This window comes from Andrographis paniculata, unplaced genomic scaffold (assembly GCF_009805555.1).
Source record: "Andrographis paniculata isolate CXL003 unplaced genomic scaffold, ASM980555v1 Contig66END, whole genome shotgun sequence".
Lineage (NCBI taxonomy): Eukaryota > Viridiplantae > Streptophyta > Magnoliopsida > Lamiales > Acanthaceae > Andrographis > Andrographis paniculata.
In genome coordinates, this window is record NW_026137602.1 from 1,434,582 (window position 1) to 1,454,105 (window position 19,524).

At 35.0% G+C, this 19,524-nt stretch overlaps 2 protein-coding genes across 21 annotated transcripts; one reads left to right on the forward strand and one right to left on the reverse strand.

Annotated features, from left to right (window-relative positions):
- Positions 1–5,360: 5,360 nt before the first annotated feature.
- Positions 5,361–6,411, forward strand: LOC127262766 (uncharacterized). Its single transcript, XM_051291576.1, has 3 exons — positions 5,361–6,084; positions 6,180–6,252; positions 6,405–6,411. The coding sequence occupies exons 1-3, from the start codon at positions 5,361–5,363 to the stop codon at positions 6,409–6,411; spliced, it is 804 nt and encodes a 267-aa protein (XP_051147533.1).
- Positions 6,412–9,627: 3,216 nt separating this feature from the next.
- LOC127263165 (uncharacterized) lies at positions 9,628–14,362 on the reverse strand. 20 transcript variants are annotated; one of them, XM_051292154.1, is made up of 9 exons: positions 13,906–14,362; positions 13,753–13,802; positions 13,345–13,495; positions 12,055–12,107; positions 11,443–11,519; positions 10,797–10,862; positions 10,670–10,723; positions 10,454–10,527; positions 9,628–10,259 (listed from the first exon to the last, which is right to left on the reverse strand). In XM_051292154.1, the coding sequence occupies exons 3-9, from the start codon at positions 13,356–13,358 to the stop codon at positions 10,241–10,243; spliced, it is 357 nt and encodes a 118-aa protein (XP_051148111.1). In that variant the 5' UTR covers positions 13,359–13,495; positions 13,753–13,802; positions 13,906–14,362; the 3' UTR covers positions 9,628–10,240. The 20 variants fall into 20 exon arrangements, 17 of the variants coding, with proteins under 17 accessions (XP_051148111.1, XP_051148128.1, XP_051148126.1 ...); XM_051292171.1 differs by lacking the exon at positions 13,345–13,495 and having other exon boundaries at positions 13,931–14,362; XM_051292169.1 differs by lacking the exon at positions 13,345–13,495 and having other exon boundaries at positions 12,055–12,117; positions 13,931–14,362.
- Positions 14,363–19,524: the final 5,162 nt, after the last annotated feature.

Below are 19,524 nucleotides of genomic sequence, written 5' to 3' on the forward strand. Positions count from 1 at the left end.
CTCTAGTCATTGAGTGGAGACTTCCGAAGGCGACGAATGTTTCTGCAAGAAGGCTCAATGATTATTACTTTAGTAGGGGGTTTCGAAAAAGAGGGGCAATGTGGGAGAGGACGAGTTTCGAAGAAATGACCAACCAAGCCACAATTCGGATTGTGGGTTTTAATAGAGTTTTATTTTATTTTTTAGTTTAATTTACTTTAACTTATTTCAGTACATAGATAAAATTTTCAGGTACATGACTTAACATTTTCTTTGTACAGACGGATAATTTTAGAGTATATAATTCGATAATGTAGGTTTATATTAAAATAACGGGAGTACATATAGTATTCGTTATATTATATAATAATTTCAAGGGTAAAATAGGTATTAGAGAGTCAAGTGTGAATGAAAATCAAAAGTAGAGAGTGCAGTGTACTTTGAAAATGAAGAGGGACTGAATTTAAATGTGTTATAGATTCGAGGGATTTAAATCCAAGTGTCCCTAAATAAATAGGATTATAATATTTTAGTATATATCCTCTCATTCCATTATATTAATGGATTATAAAATAATAAAAATATTTTTTAAAAATATATAAATGAATAGGAGTTAATGAAATGAGAGAAAAATTTTAATAAATTAATTGTTTAGGTAATTATGGTATAATTGATAGCTGGAATGATTTGTACTTAAATTTTTTTATATTTTGGAATTATTTGAGTTGATTTGATATAAATTCTATTATTTTTTGCATATTTAGATAATTTACATATTTAGAAGTCAATTGAATAAATTGATGAAAAATAAAGATAATTGAAAAAAAAAATTTGTTAAGTTAAACTAAATTCAGTCTTATTATTATTTTAAAGCACAAGAGTTAAGATATATATATATATATATATGTATATATAAGATTCTATCACAAAATTGGAAGTCGGCGAGTGAAAGAGGGCGACCAAATCGTGAAAAAAGAACAGACATAGAACAAAAGTATGCAATATGGTTCAAGAGTCTTTTGACAGTCCATTTGACATCAAACCCACGACACCAATAAACTTTTTTCATACTCCTTATGTCTATTTCACTTGTTTTCTTCATTGTCACGAAAATTGAGTAGACACTTCTAGTTGAAGGATTGATTATGATTGAATTATATATATATATATATTTATTGTATGAGATTTTATTTAATTCAATAGTTTAATGTCAATTCGAATAGGATACCTGTAACTAATTTTATTTGAATAGATGACACACTGGTTCTCGTAGATTAAGCAATCGAATTTTAACGGCTACTTGCAGGTAGTAGCAATTCTAATTAGATTTTTCTATATTATAATGCAATTAGGCAATTAAATTTTTACAGTCCTATATAAGATTGTTAGCCTAGTTAGGAGCAATTAGCGGATGTACATTGATTGTCTACATAACAAGAAAGATTGGATTTAAGAGCTTATTGATGTCTATAACTAGTATATCAATCACCATAAGAATTTTTTTTTAATTAAAACAATAAAATCTCATTGTGAAATCATTTATTGGACTAGGCTTCTAATTATATAAGTTTTTTTTTTTTTTTGTCTATTGCATTTTAATTCTTTAATTTATTGAATTTTAGTTTTTTTTTTAATTTTTTTTCTCTAATTAGGTTAGTTTTAATTCAAAAATCCCATTTCTTACTTTTGATTCATCAACCATGAAGAAATTATTATTACGCAAATTTCCATGGACGATCCCTTTCCAATTATCACATTAATTTTGTAATTGTAGATAAGGAGAATTATTTGATAGACCATGCGACCAATCAATTTTTAGCGTTGATGCCAGGGATTTTGCGTTTGATTTTATTCTTTCGTGTTTTTTTATATTTCTTTCTACTATCTTCCCCGCTTTATCCCTCATTCTTCTTGTGCAGATAAATTAGTATTCGATCAAGAAATCAAGAGAAATGCACGCAATTTAAAATTCTTATGTAGTTGGGAGACGAATGGAAAACAAAATTTAAAACCAAGTTTAGGTTGTACGAGTTGCTAGTCATGCCATTTGGGTTGACAAATGCGGCCAGCACTTTCATGCGATTGATGAACCATGTGTTAAGAGAATATATTGGAAAGTTTGTTGTGGTATACTTTGATGGCATACTTGTCTATAATACATGTTTGGAGGATCATCATAGACATGTTAGGTAAGTTATTTATACTTTAAGAAATGCTAAATTGTATGGTACGTTAAAGAAATGCATATTCTGCACTAATAAAATTATTTTTCTTAGTTTTGCTGTAGATGTAGCTGATCTTAAGGTTGATGCGATTTGGGAATGAAAAAGAATGCACAAGTGTGGCTGAAGTTCGGAGATTTGTTCGGATGTGTGGATTCTTTAGGCATGTTGTCCTACATTTTAGTGTGATAGTAGTCCCGCTAACCTCCCTTTTGAAGAAGAATGTTCCATTTAAGTGGGAGACAAGTCATATGACATCTTTTGAGAAACTTCGAGACATCTTGACACGCTCCAGTTTTGGCATTACCAAACTTTGGGTGGGCTTTTGAAGTTCAGTATGATGCTAGTGGAGTTGGCATAGGTGCCGTGTTGTTGCAAGAAGGACGACCAATTACATACTATAGTGAGAAGTTTCATGGGGCAGCCGTGAATTACTCGACATATGACAAGGAATTATATGCGGTTATATGCGGTTATGCAAGCTTTGAGAGTTTAGCAACATTACTTGCTGCCAAATGAGTTCGTAATTCACATCATGAGACCTCAAGCATTTGCATGGGCAGCAACAACTGATCAAGCATATATTGTCATATACTTTATAGTTACATTATAAATTATAATTAATATATTGGATAAGATTTCTAGTAATTTTAGTATAATCTCGATTAGTGGCAAGATGAAGTGATGTGCCACTTTTCCAAATTTTTGGGTCAACGATTGAATGAATTTTGGGTTTAAAGATGAAAATGAGCAGCAATCAAGGAGTAATCAGGGAGCGATTAAAGAGCTAATTGAATGCTTGATCGAGTATAAAAAGGGGGTCAAGACATTGGATAAGAATCACAACTTACACTCACATTTCATTGCTTGAAGGATTAGGCGGGGCATTAAAGAGAATTAGCCACCGGGAGATCATAATTATCTTATCTTATTGCTTTCTTTTATTTTGAGCATGAGTAGCTAGTTTTCTTTATTCTAGTCCAATGTTGAATTTAGATTTCGGATTTGGATTTGTGAGATTATATTTAGATTTAAATTGCATCTTGTTTATGAAATTGATATTTGTGCAATTATGTGATTCATAATTACAATTATTTTATTTAATCTTTTATAGTGGACGAATTTTAGATTGGTTTAGCAATTGTGTGCCAATTGAACATTTGCCTCCGTAATTGTGCGCTTGTTTGATAATGTGGTAAATAGGTTGACAAGCTTAGCCTATGAATTGCATGATCAAATAGTTTCATTTTTTTGTAATTGATTAAATATTTGAAATGGGTTTTTCTCGGGATATTTTCAATTGGGAAAATTAATTTATGGTCGTACCTGAATTATTTCTTTAATTAGGGATGCAGTTAATCGACGTACCATTTCCGCCAATAAATAAAGAAAAAATTGAGCGTTATGATCGTATCTAATGTCTATAACAAATTTATCAATTGAATAATAATATTATTGAAAATTGATGATCGAATCTTTAATCTGATTTATTATTCACTCATCAGGCTAGAAATTTAATTTTTTTGGAATCTAATTTTCAGTTGCTTGTTTTAATTATCTTAGTGAATTGCTATCTATTCCCCCAAATATTTGAAATTGTGACAAAACATGAATTAAAATTCACAGTCCCTGTAGATCGACCTCGGCACCACTTGCTACGCGACAGTTGTAGTGTTAGAGTATTTTTATTGGAAGCACCAAGGTTACCAATTTTTGGCGCCGTTTTCGGGGACTGACGTTTGATTTATTTCGTAGTTTTGTCATTCAATTATATTTTTTTACTTTATATATTATATATTTCAATATTTTATGCCCCGCTCTTCTCGCAGATGAAATTTGATAATGTAGCGGAAATCAAGGGGTTAGCGAAGACATTGCAGAAAGAAGCAAAAAGAGGGCTGGAATTTCATAAAGCTTCGAGTTTGCAACCGAGCGAATCAAGTAAGCGAGAACCCGATATGGCGGAAGAAGATAACCACACGCTCAGGGAGTTGGCCGTGCCCAATTTAAACTTACAACGGTTATGCATTACTTTTGTGGAAATTGAAGGTAACACTAGTTTTGAATTACGATCCAGACTAATACATTTTTTGCCCTTGTTTCATGGCCTTGCAGGAGAGGAACCACATAAACATCCACAAGAATTCGATGTGGTTAGCTCGAGCATAAAACCACCAACGGTTATGGAAAAGCAAGTAAAGCTACGGACATTCCCCTTTTCACTAAAGGATGAGGCGAAGGAATGGCTTCTTTGCCTACCAGTGGAAAGCATTACCACCTGGATGGGCAAGAAAAAGAAGTTTTTGGAAAATTATTTTCAAGCATTGTGGGCAGCGACATTACGCAAGGAAATTTGCGGCATCAAGCAACAACAATAAGAGACGCTGCATGAATATCTTAAGAGGTTCAACCAGCTTTGTGTGTGATGCCCGCAACATCAAATTGCAGACCAATTGTTGCTCCAATACTTTTACAAAGCATGTAAGACCGGAACAATATTGATGCCGCTAGCCAAAGTGCATTAGCGGATAAAACACCGAAATCCGCATGGGAGTTGATTGCGAGGATGACAGAGAATTCGCAACAGTTCGGAACTAGAGGAGTCGAATATTTGGAAGGTAACGATTCTCGTCGACAACAAATTTCTGAATTTACAAAAGTTGTTCATCAATTGGCTATAGGAAACACACACCATATGAGAGCGTGTGGCATTTGCACGAGCCCGGAGCATGCCACCGATGTATACCCTGCCTTGCATGAAGGAAGTCATGCCGATGTGAATGTAGCCGGTTTTAGTCCACCGAGACAACCACAATATTATTCTTATTCAAACACCTACAATCCGGGGTGAAAGAATCATCCGAATCTCAAGTATGGAAATCCGCAACATCAAGGGTTCCTACCGCAAGCACCTCCGCAACAATTCTTCCAGTCACCACCGCCACCACCTTCGCCAAACCAATCTATCATGGCACTAGAGAAAAAGATGAAGACCATGGCTGCCAACACAATCCAATTCCAACAAGATACGAGGGTGAACATTCAAAATCTTGAGACCCGCATAGAGCAAATGACGGCGGATCTTTGCCATGTCAAGGAAAGGGAATGGGGAAATGGTTGTCACAACCGTAAAGGAACACAAAAAAAAATATTAGTGCCATGACTTTACAAACCAGAAAGATAGTGGGGGCTCCCGAACCAATCATCCCGAAGGACAAAGACGAGAGCACCATTGATAAAGAAATCGAGAAGGAAAATGTGAAGAAAAATAAGGTAATTGATGAAACTGTCACTAAATTAAATACTAATCTTGCCTCTTTTCCATCCAGGTTGGCAAAGCCGAAAAATCCGAAAAAGAAGAATGAGATTTTGGAGATTTTTCGAAATTTCGAGCTCAATATACCCCTATACGCAATCCACCAAATTCAAAAGTACGCAAAGTTCTTAAAGGAGTTATGTACCAATAAGCGGAAGTTGAAGGGCGACGGAAGTATCATTGCAAGTGAGAATGTCTCGGCACTACTTCAAAGAAAGATTCCACCAAAGTGCAGAGATCCGGATATGTTCACTATCCTATGTAAAATAGGACAATTAAAAGTCAAACGTGCTATGTTAGATTTAGGCGCAGCAATTAATGTCATGCCGAAATCAATATATAATTGTTTGAATCTTGCACTACTAAAGAAAATTCAAGTTGCTAATAGGACACATGCATATCCTGAAGGTATTATAGACGATGTCCTTGTCCAAGTTAATGATTTGATTTTCCTAGTCGATTTCTATGTCTTAGAAATGCATGATGAACAATCACCCAACCCATCACCACTACTCTCTGGGAGACCTTTTATGTCTACGGCGGATACTAAGATTGATGTTAAGCATGGTATTTTGACGACGAAATTTGATGGGAAAAAAAAATAGAATTCAAAATTGATGCTATTGAACATCCCCCAGATTCTCTCTTGATTTTCTCGTTAGATGTTATTGACTTTGAAGTGCATGATGCTTTTGAGGTAAGAGACAAGGAGGCGCTAGAAGTGATTTCGCACAGGTATGTCCATGCTCCTTTATTCTTGTCCGAGACTAATACATATTTATAAATGGTCAAATTTATACTATTAGAAATATGGTCATTTGCAGAAGATTATTATAAATGCTCATTTTTTTCAACACAATAAATCTTTTGTGTCGGCTTTGTAACAGAGTTTGACCGTTACAAGAAATCGAGTAACTGACTCTCTCTAAAATGCATGGGGAAGTAACCATTCAAATAATTTTCTGTAACGAAAATATCCGTAACAAAAAAACCAATATGAATTCTCTTTGGTCGTGAAAATAACATTGTGTTATGAAATTTTCCGTAACAAAAGGACCGTTGTAAATACTTAAAACTCATTATAATAAGTATTTGTTACAAAAAAAGAATGTAACAAAACCACTATAAATTCCTACTGATTGTAACAAAATTTTTTGTTACAAAGCCCAAATAAATGACAATATTAATAGTATTTGCTACCAAATAAATTTTATCTCAAATAGTATGATACCTGTTTTTATATCAAATAAAAACATCATAATGAAACATGCAAAATAACATCAATCCAATGACGTTTTCCGACACAAAAAATATAAATACAATGTTGCTCCCACGACAACCATGCCAAATGAGCACCACATATCCAAAATATCCAACATTAGAAAGATAGAAAAATATACAAATGTATTAATGCAATATTAATTGATAATATGTTATCAATTCAAGTAAAGACAAACTAATAAAGAGACATGGTCGTGACTGCTGCAATCTACGATGAGGCACTCGAAGACGGTGAAGCAGCAGCAGTGAGATGCAAACTTAAATAAGAATTTAATTTCTAAATGAATTAAATTAGATCTAAAGAAAATATAGCTTAAAAGAAAAATTACATATCCTTATATGTCACTCGATCGGATCAACGTGGATTGCCTCGCGGAAAATATGTGCGCACCAGCTACATACTATAACTCCATAAACTGTTGTCCGGACCATCTACGAAATGAACATATAACAACATATAAACCAAAATATAACATCGCACTGTCCAATAACTATAACCAACCTTAAACTTGAGTAATTATAGCTCTTACAACGTAATATGAATTTTTTCTAATATCCAAACAGGCCAAGCCCAAAAATAATTTCTTAACGGTAACAAAAACTCCCAAGCAATAAAATATTTCTAAAACATACCAAAACAAGATCATACGTTATCCTATCATGTGAAGTAAGTATTTGAACAATTAATAGACATTTTTTAACATTGGAATAGCCGGTATGTTGTTTATCTTTTTTGTCCATTATTATAGATGATTGTCTTGCATTGCATTGTCTATTTCAAGATGAAGAATATTATTATTAGCACAATCACATTTTACTAAACAAAAAATATCATAATTTAATAATTAGTTAGAATGAAGCTAATATTTTGCAGCTCCAAAAGTCAAATTGAAGACAACTTCATGCTAAATATATAATTGGCCAAAAATAGTTTCCGTTAGTGTAATATAAACCTCAATTTTAGCACGAAAGCAATTTGAATTGATAGTTGCATCTTAAATGTCTTCTGTCATCAAAGTCTTTAATCTTTTATAAATATATATCCAATGCTAATATGAATGCAAATATTTTTTCATACTATGTACAACTTTTTTTAACTGCACAAAAACAAACTTTAAATTATATCAAAACGGGCTACATCAGTTAACATTTAGATTTCATTTTCTAACAACTAAAATCCATGCAAATATCCATTTTAATCTAAATTACAACAATACATTGCAAACTAAAACTACACTACCCAGTGCGCACTTTCAGATAGCGGTTGCGGGTTCTCACGTCATAAAAAAATAACTCATAAGTGTAGGAAACTTTCTAATTTTTCTTAGGTAAAATTGCTTATAACTTCCATACTTTAAAAATTGCATAGCACTCTGTTATACTTTAAAAAATGTTGCATGATACCCCACCGTCATGAAACTTATCTTGTGTAATGAGAAAATGATTTCATATCTATATATTTTGCATGGTGGGGGGTTTCATGAAATATTTTTTAAGTATCAAGAGGCGTCATGCAATTCTTAAAGTAAAACTGGGTATTTCCGATGAGAGTCGAAACTGCAATGGGGTTTCATGCAACGTTTTTAAAGTATAAAGGAGGGCAATGCAATTTTTAAAGTCAATGAAAAATTTACATTGAATTTCAAAACTACAAGAGAGTTATAGACAATTTTTCCTTTTTCTTACGTAGTTGTTTTGTTGTTTTTACTATATAATCAAATTATGTCTTAATATATACTAAAAACAAGTAAGTACACATATATCAAGTAGCCATAGATTCATTTGGATTAAACAGGAAGCTAATCAATTATATTAAATAACAATATATCCCCCAAACTCAATTGAATGCTGGACACATTTCCTAAAACTTAATATAACCTACACAATGGTGGCTCCAAAAATGAGAAGCCCATGTTAAATTTTAAGCTCTCTTATCAAAAAAGAAAAGGATACAGTAAACATATCTTGAACTATCAATTAACTTATACAACAAACTTTTCTAGAATTTAGCTAAATAAACTTATCATAATATTCCAAAAAAAAAAGATTAAGACCACCCCTCACATGTGAATAACATCAATTAGTATTCATGTGTAATACAAAAGCTTATGTACCTCGTGTTTACTTTCACCCATTGTTGAATAGTTAATGTATAATTGAATTCTCCCAACTTGTTCATCCTATGGTTACATTTATATAAAATACTGGCGGAGCTTCTCAACCTGTAGTTCGAACCATCACCAAAATTCAATCATAATGCTCAACTATCATACCTACAATTGGGAAAGTGAAAATAAAGCTTTGATTCCAGATAGGGTACCGATTCTTTAGCAATATCAACCACTTGAGCAACTGCATGCCCATAGTAAATACCCTTGGAATCATGGATATCAGTTATTATGTGAAAAGTTACTTTCGTATCAACAAACTATCAACTTGAACAAGATACAACCAAAGTTTTTAAAATATTTTAAATTGTTAGAGAAAATCAATCAATTCAACATCATCCTTTCTTGCATTCTCCCAACTTGTTAAGTATGACACTTTGGCATTGTGTGATGTTATCAGATCGAACAAGATGACATGATAATTAACTTATTTAGGAACTACTACAGGCTAGACTTTGGAAGCATTCAACAAAAAATACCTGAGTGAAAAGTTTTCATGTGTTTTTTCTATTTTTTTTAATACGCGGTTAAGGCATTTGAAACAGGGTAACTCTATTTTTTAAGTTTTTGCAGTTAAGGCATTTGAATAAATAACTCTATTTTGTGTAGAAGAAGGGTGGTATCATGTAAAAATATGAGAAAGAAGATTATTTGCACTGGCTGAGAGAAAAATAGAATTTTCTATTGGTATTGAAACATTAGAATTGTCTGCATTCTCTAATAATTAAGTCACATAAGCTTGTTAGAAGGATGTAGTACTTTTATCCTAGATTTGAAGCGTGCAATAACAAAAAACATATTCTTGCAAGCTAGAAAAACATAGAATTTCTTTCTATGTTACAGGTGTTAGGATGTAGCTTTTCTCTCCGGTACTCCTTGGCTTTAGCTAGCTTCTTTTTCTTAGTATTTATAGCTTTCGGAACTTTATTCTTCCGAGCCTTTCTTTTTCTTCTTGTTCACTTTCCTGGCTGCTTTCCTGTCCGTTGCTGTCTACTTAACATTTTCAGCAGATGAATCGCAATCGGAGTCATTAGTATCTTGATTACTTTCATTACTAGTTGTTTCAAATTCTTCCTCAACTAAGCCATGAGAGTTTGTGAGCTCATCTTTCGCAACCTTTTTGTTACATTCCAGCTACTGTTGCTGCTCCTGCTCCTGTGCCTCGGATGGATTGCTCAAAGAAAGAACCTTCTTAAGGCCTATTACCGTTTGATAGTACATGTCATTAGTGTCATCTTCACTGATGATATGTTGCACATCCTCCTCAGCATTCCTCACATCATCCAAGGTCTTCTGAACGATAAACCAAGTGAAATGAACAAAACTTTACTTGTTTGTTAAGAAAAAAATTTCTGTGGCACTAATATTCGATCATCTTCTTGCCAATTATTACAATACAAATTATATTTGAATGCAAGCAATGCCATACTACTGCTGAAAAGAGAGATTGTGGTCTATTGAAATCACTTATTTTGTTGCTTACATACTTGCACAAACCCAGGTCCTCGATTTCTTCCTCAACAAAGATTACATCACCTCTTGTCAAAATCATTTGTTGAATCTGTGGAAATCATGAGAGAACATGAAGATAATAAACATAATTTAGGGTCCTTTCACACTAAATAACCAATAGATAAAGTAGTAGTTGTGAACAGTTACTTAAAAAGAATTACTACTTTATCTTCTCGAAGGAAGGCAACTACCTGAGAATGGTCAAGATCAACTGCTTGTGAAACAACAATTATGTAAAGGTGACCCTGCATACAAAACAGGAAGTCTCTAACTATGCTCAGAACGCCATTATTAAAACAAAAGAGAATAAAAGCGCACCTCAAAATAAAGTATGTTATACTCACTGAGGTAGCCATGCACTAGCTTGCACTTTTGATGCAACGTCCGCATTGCCATAATTACCCGGCACAAGAAATTTACACTATCAGACTTTTCCATTTATTGTTTAAAGAAGCTTGAAGACTGTATGAGTTTGTTCACCCAACAAATGTTTTGACACAATTTCCGATAAATATTCACAAAAGATACAAGATATACACACATCCACGTAATATAAAAAATATATACTCTATTTTCCTACAAAAAATCAACAATTCAATACAAAATATTATTTTTTATATTATCAAAATACAATTTCTCATATCTTATATAAAAAAAATAAATAAATAAAATAAAAAAAAAAAAAACACGTTAAACCTTTCCATATATTGTTTAAAGAAACTTAAAGATTATATATTCCTTAAGCCTTTGAAGAAAACTATTTAAACCGAGCACATTTAGCCATGGAAATGACAAGCATTGCGCCATCTCAAGCAACCAGTTAATGAAAACATAAGCTATTCACAAAATTTGTGCGTAAAAGGACTCCCATTGTTTGGGTTTGATTAATAATAGATTGAGTAATAATTACCAAACATAATACTTTCTAATGACCCAAGAATGTAACATAAACATCCAAACTCACCTCTGCATAACATTCGCGCAACTTATACAGGGATAAGCTAGCATCTTTGAGTCTAGAAGCATCCCAACCTGACTTGCCTAAGAAAAATTAAATAAGAACTTTATTCCAGATGCAGAAAGCTCTCATATCACAAAATCCACAGCCATTTAACTTGACTCGCACTTTAGAAGTAACTTTTAAATAGTTACAACTAAGCATTATTATTTCTTGGGTTTCTACATCTCCTTGACTAACTTAAGAACACAAACAAAATTTTCCCGATATTTAATAATAATTATCATTTGAATAGCAATCATAATATATATATATCTATATATATATATATCTATATATATATATATATCCAGACCACCTCAAATATGATAAGGCCAAAATTAAGGTGAGCAAGCAGGTGTTCATTCATTGTAAGGTTGACATTATACAATACAGACAAAGCATACCAAATGATTATTAACATGCTCAATAACTACCCGAATATTTATTTGTGCAGATTTTGGAATTCAAAATTACGTTCAGAATTGTTTTTGGATAAAAAGCAGACACTATAATTTAACAGCCTAAAAAGGACACAAATAATAAATATAATTGTAGCAAACAAGCAAACATAAGTACCTATAAATTCCATGACCAAAACGTGCAGCCTCAACAGTAGTGGCACTGGACATCTGATTCATGCTGCTCTTAGTTTTCATGTGTAGAAAAATAATATATATACAATAGATTGTCAGATGGTTTAACTCATATATAGCCTAATTCTATAAAAAAAACACATTGAGTGACAATATGATAAATATTAGGGATATATGTGAGGAAGAACTCTAACATGGTGTGTTACCAAATTTTTATAAACTTGAATCTTTGTGTCCTTGATTTTAGTACAAAATAAATGCTTTTAATATAACTTCTATAATTTCAAGATATCGGTCTTACAAAAAAAGTATAACAATGTATTATTGATATAGTATAGTCCCGTAGTATCCGTGTTTGTGTCTAAAAGATGACATGCAAGAGAATACATCCTTAAGAAAATGAAATGTCTTAAAAGGAGCAAAGAAACCATTCAATACAGGTTTGTTTTTATTCAATATGCGTAAATAAATACTTACTGTATATACCTTTTAGAATGCACAAAAATTCAGAGAAAATAACATATCGAAATATTCGGCAACAATTTCAATGAATAATAACCCTTGTGTTAAAAAAGAACCATCCTGAATTTTATTTCTGTTAATTGTGCATTCTATAGGTAAACATAAGCAAAGTGAGTCTCTAGTATTTTTTTAGCCATGATTTTAACAATATTTTAATAAATTCAAACATTTCCAAAAGCCCTTGAAGTAAAAGAATTGATTATCATCTATATAATTTACCTAAAGTAATTGAAATATGTGGTTGGCTGTACCATAAGAGTTTCTCAAGATGATATCATAATCAAGAGATTATGCAATAACTCAATGTAGACGATGAATGCATTGAGCTGGCAAGTGTCAAAAAAGTATTCGAACTGAGACTAATCTAAAGTCAGAGGCTCATTTATAAAGGTTATGCCAACTCATTACTAGAATATGAAGAGAATTATTGAAAATCTAAAACAAAGAAATTTGAGCCTAAGATAAGTGTGTCTAATTATTGTACTGGAAAGTAGTGTCTTCTTGTTATATTAAACAAAATTAACTAAAAATATTTCACTAACTTCGTGTTTATTTTCCGTGAAATTAAGAATACATTATCCTACTTTCCCTATCCAAGGAGCACTCAAATGGCATGAACACATTCAAAAGGATAAAGCACCACAATTTTAATGTTAAGTATAAAAAAATTCATGAATATCAAAGGATGTGAGGTCTGCAAAATAATGAACATACAAAATAGTACCAATGATTGGCTAGAACTCTCTCCAACCTTATGAACTGCATGAACACTTTTACACGATTCCATCACGAAGGCTTTCGGTAAAGGCACCAGGGGGTACTCATCAGTTAGTCCGAACTCAAAAATAAATTTGAGAGATATAAGTTGTTGGTGCTTACTAATAAGCTTTCGTATATAATATCTGTTTGAAACAACATATACAGTTGCTCATACCCAACTTTCAGCAGAGATGCATATAAAAGTGCATCATAATAAGTGCCAAACATATCGAGATAGATCGATCAATAAAGTAAGAAACACAAAATGAACTTCCCTACCACATTGCAATTGGCTGATAATAACAAGCTAACTACAATACAACCTACGAAATCTACTAAAATGCAATAACACTATAGCATATAAACTCAGTTATAACAAAACAAAGAGCTTCAAACTCACCAGAAACCTTATCCTCTAAACCAAGAATTCGGCACAATTCGACGGCTTGCCTGTACTTAGCACTCAAAACCACACAATCAGTAAAAGCTCATTTACATCAAATCCAGCATCCATGAACAACCGGTATATGGTGAGTAACTGCAAAAACCAAACCTCTCCAAACAGTCCCATCTTTTACCTCTTCATCCCTATTGCCACCATTGTCGTTCTGCTGAGCTCCCATCCTTGCCTTCCACAATGCAGGAGAAAGGGAAAGCAGAAAACTTGCGCACAATACGCCGGCTCCGGCGCCGGCCAACGATGGTCAGACGGAAAACAAACGCTGCATATACAAGCAGCCAAGACGTGAATCACTCTACACCTACTCTACACCTAGGGAGAGACCGAACGGAGGCCACACAGTGGAATACTAAAAAAACACAGGGCTGAGCCTAGGATTATACTCCGGACCACGATGGCCGGCCATCGCTGGCGGAACTGCGGCCGACAGCTGAGCAATTGCTCGATTAGGGTTCACCAGGGATGGAAATCGATTTGGAGGGAGAAAGGATAATCGAATTGCTTTTAATTTGTATAAAAGTTCAGACTAACGAATTCTTCGTTGTGTTTGTTAGGGGGATTTCCGCCCGAATCTACTATTCATCGAATTCTTTTTCAAAAACATATAAAATTAAATTTTTATTTTTTATTTTTATATTATAATATAAAAATCAATTTTATATTCAAAACATCGCATCAAATGCTGTTTATATTACATCATATAACTATTCCAATTCAAAATTTTTACTATTCAAATTTCAACTCAAAATCTAACCCGCAAACAAACACACCCTTTGTGTATGTCTAATTTGTGAAAGCTGTGTATCACACTTTTACAATTTCTTAAAAATATATTTTTTAGTTTTTTAATTTTTATTTATTTAGAATTTTCATATTTTATTTATAAATATATTATATATTCTTTGTTATGGATCGACATGCCTAACAAATATATTTAGATGTTTCGTCATAATTGTATTTATCATTAATAAATAATTATCTTTTGCTATAAAATTATTGTTGCAAACTATAAAGTGCTATAAATAAGTCATTTTCTCGTAATGTTAGTATACTAACGGGTTAAATCAGTGCGGTGTCGACTTGCATAAGTCAATACCTTAATCAGTGTTGAATCACAATGTAATTGACCATCTATCATTATCGGGGCATTCAATTATTATTATTATTATTATTATTATTATTATTATTATTATTATAGTATGCGTTGTCGTAAACAATCGTCAGTTTAATTAGAAAATTCTATCGGAATTGATTTGTTCGAAAGATTTTCCGGCCTCCTCAAAAAAAGATCCTGGCTATCTCACAATATCCGAATAATTAATGTAAAAAAAAATAAAGTTAAAGACTAATAAAATAAGAATGAAACTGAAAAAAAAAATTGAAATTAATGAAAAAAAAATGTAAAAAATTATATTGTTCTTGAAAAAAAAATTAAAGAAAAACATGCAGAGAAAAATATTGTAAAAGATGATTTTGAATTGATGTGTATTTCGTGTGTTCTCTCAATTTGATTTTTTATCTCCCTCAATCTTGTTTGAATAAGATTTTATCCCCAAATTTTCTCCAACTTTTCCAACTTTTTTTTTTTCAAATCATGCCTTCTCTGTTTGCTTGCTAGCTTTGATCACTGGGTTGGTCGGATCCGGAGGCAAACTTGCTGATTTGAACCTTCTGTTGGGCCGCGAACCTCCCGGAGCTTGGGTTGCACTTGTACTGGGCTGGTCCAATTAATTTTGTGTTTGTACAAATGCCCCTCACAAAATTTATCTAAACACAACTTAATTTGTAGTATGGATAATTTTGTAAAATCTCCCGTAATTAGATCGACTAGTGCGCGCGAGTTTTAAATTTTCCATCATAGCCAATTCATCTGTGTTGAATCATGCATCGTACCAAGGTCATTTTCACCTCTAAAATCCTCTTTTCCGATGCTATGTCCACCTTCTGGTTACCCATTGGTAGCCAAAATCCAAGATCTGCGTTCAGGAAGGTCGATTTTTGCTAATTTGGCCTGTCCCATAGTTTTTTGCCTTCCATAAGGTCGTGGTCAACCGCAGTCTGCTCGTGTCTTTCTTTCAGCTCCCAAATAGAAGGATAGAATCTTTTAAGATGTTTTCCATTAATAAACGTCTTTAGCTCCTCCCCTTCGGGCTCCGTCAATCTATATGCGACGTTAGATAACTTGGCCGATATGATAAACAGCCTTTCCTGTGTGAGGGATCACTTCCCGAACTTCGCATCTTTGGGGCCTTCCGAGAGGATGGCCTTCTAGACCATGTCACCTTCCTTGAAGGTCTGAGGCCTCACGCGCTTTCGGAATATCGATTCGGCTTTCCTCTTTTGATTTTAAATGCGTTTAAGAGTCTGCAATCTCTTTTTGGGTAGAGCGTCGAGCTCCTAGAGCAAGGTCTGGTCCTGCTCTCCTATTGGCAGCTCCATCTTCAAGATCTGAAGAGAAGACACTGTAATCTCCAACGGAAGCACAACGTCATGGCCGTAGGTCATCCTATAAGGAGTGCTCTCGATTACGGAGGATTTGGCATTTCGATATGCCCATAAAACCTCTTCCAAAGTATCATGTCAGTCCCTCGGGTTGTCCTCCAGAGTTTTCTTGATAATGGAAATCAAAATTTTGTTCGTCGCCTCGGCTTGCATGTTAGCCTGAGGGTAGTACGAAAAGGAATGGAGCAATTGGATTCCGTATTGGGCTGTAAAAGCCCTGACCTTTGCCCTCATAAACGTAGTCCCTTGGTAGGTGGTTATCGTCTTTGAAATGCCAAATCTGTGAATGATGTTATTCTTAATAAAGCATGTGACATGATTATATTGTACCTTGGCCAATGGAACGGCTTCCGCCCACTTTGTGAAGTAGTCTATAGCTACGAGAATGAAAGAATGTCATTTGGAAGATAGAGGATGAATCTTGTCGATGATGTCCATCGCCCACCCACGGAAAGACCAAGGTTTGATAATGGAATGAAGTTCTTTTACAGGGACTCATCGAAGTGGTCTATGGCGCTGACACGCTGGACATCCTCAAGCATAATCCACGTAATCCTGCGAGATTCGTGACCAAAAATAGCCGTAACAGAGGATTGTCCACTTCATAGCGAGTCCAGCCCTATGGGCACCTCCAACACTTTCGTGGACCTCAGCCATGACCTTCATAGCATCTTCGTGACCCAGGTAGCGTGCTAAAGTTCCATCGCATCTCCGTCGATACAACTCCCCATCGATTTGAGTGTATTTTAGAAGTTGATGGAACACTGCTTTTGAAACGACCTTTTCCGGGGTCTATTAGACCTTCCAGCAACGGGGTTTACCAATCTAGGTCCTTGTCAGCCTGCAAACATTTGTATTTTGGTTGTATTCCATTTCTTTTAAACCCGAAAGCCCATTGCTCCAAATCGTTTGTTTCTAAATTCGTTTCCCGAGGTAAGTTCTCCAATGTTACCTCCGCGAGTTGCTGAAGAAGGTTGTGGGTTTCTCGAAGAAGGTCCTGAAGTCGTTGTTCCTTGCACTTGAATTCTTTGAGGGCCTTTCAGATAACTAGCTGAGAATCCCCTCGAATAACGACATTCTTAACATCTCTTGCGACCAAGAACCGCAACGCCAATAACAACGCCTCATATTCGGCTTGGTTATTCGTGATACCTTGCAAAAGTTGGTTGGCGAAGCACCATATTTCTCCTTCTGGGCTGGAGATCACCACGGCTGATCCGACTGTTCCCGAAGCGCTGGAACCATCATAAGTCAGCAACCAAGGTTCCAACCCCACGTAGTCCAAAGGAACAGCCTGAACCATCCTAGAATGTTCGGCCAAGAAATCTACAATGGCTTGTCCTTTCATGGCCTTAAGGGGCTGGTGTGTCAAAGAGAATGATGCAAACTTTAATGCCTATTTAACTAAACAGCCTCGGAGGACTGGCATGTTTAATAAATAGCGTAGGAGGTCGACTTTGCATATGACTTTAGTTTCAACCGGCATCAAATGATACTCTAATTTCTTGCATGTATTATATAATGATAAAAAAAAGTTTTTCAATGCACGAATAGAGAATTTCAACATTATTTAATGTCCTACTAATATAATAAATATCGTGTTCCTAACCTTCATCATCATCTTGGGCAAGGAGGTAGCCGGTCGTGTCGTCTGTCGTGGCTACGTACAACTTCAACTCCCTTCCACTGATTGGCGGCATTAACACTGGGGGAGATGCTAACGCCTGCTTAATCTGATCCAGGGCTTCTTTCTGGGCTGCTCCCTACTCGAACATGTCTTTATTTCCACGCAACAACACTGAGAAGGCCTTCATTCTCTAAGCCTCATTGGCGATGAATCTTCTCAAGAAATTGACCTTCCCCATCAAGCTTTCCAACTCCTTAATATTGCGTGGGGGCCCAAGGTCCTGGACAGCCTTGGCCTTATTTTTGTCAACTTTGATCCCTTTTGATGGACCAAAAGACCTAAGAAATTTCTTGTTTGTACTTCGAGAGGGCACTTTGCCGGGTTCATCTTGAGGTCGTGTTGTCTCATCTGCAAAAAAGCCTTCTGAAGATCCAACATATGGTGATTGAATGCTCGGGACTTCACGACCACATCAGGTTGTGGAAAATTGCATTCATCGCCCTCTGGTAGGTCGCTCCGGTATTCTTGAGGCCGAAGGGCAATACCATCCACTCGAAGATTCCAATTGCTCCGTGGCAGTGGAAAACTGTTTTATAGGCGTCTTCCTCGGCCAAATATCCTTGATTATAGCCGGAGCAGTTGTCCATAAAAGAAAGGATCTTATATCTATCCGTAGAATCTACGAGCATGTTCTCAATGGGCATCACGTTTTCGTCCTTCGGCATCGCTAAATTGAGATTCCGGAAGTCAATACAGATCCAAATATTTCCATTCTTCTTCACCAGTGGAAAAATGTTGGAAATCCATTACGGGTACCTGCATGTTCGAATAAAATTATCTTTAAGGAGTTTTTCGACCTCTTCCTTTCCTTTCGGCAACAATTTTTAGTTGAAACGCCTAGGGGGCTGTTTGTGTGGCTGAAATGAAGCTTTAGTATGTAATCGGTGCTCCATTAAGCTCCTTGATAACCTCAACATCTCATGGTAATCCCAAATGAAACAATCCTTGAATTCTCGGATCAAAGCAAACATTTGCTCCTTCTTCTCGACATCCAACAAGGTGCTGACCCGTGTCATCCGAGGGGCTATCTTATCCCCTAGGTTGACCTCCTCCAATGGATTCTGCGCTTCGAAATGTGGAGTAGCTATTTGAATCGGTAAGTGAATATCCTCTTCGGCTTGATCGCAAATTGGCGGCTGGGAGGATGTTCTTGCCTGCCCGTCAAGAGGTTGAGCAGCATGACTTCCAGCCCGTATAAATGGACAGGCGGACCTGCCTGCTCTCGCCTCCAAATCCTGTAAAATAAGGATGTTTGACATGATAAATACTTGAGTTATTAGGTCGTGCATCGGCCTCGACTTTGATTTTGAACCCCTTTATGGTTATATTGCACTCTTTCCATATTCCGGCGTCCTTCAGCATTATGGACAATGGGTATACATCGAGGGAATAATAAACAGCTTTTGAGGAATGCACCTCCATAGCTGGATCAGCCTCTGCCTCTACCGTCTCAACTTGGACTCCGTTCCAAAATATAACTTTTAGCTGCAATGTCGAAGGGACGCATTGTATAGTGTGGATCA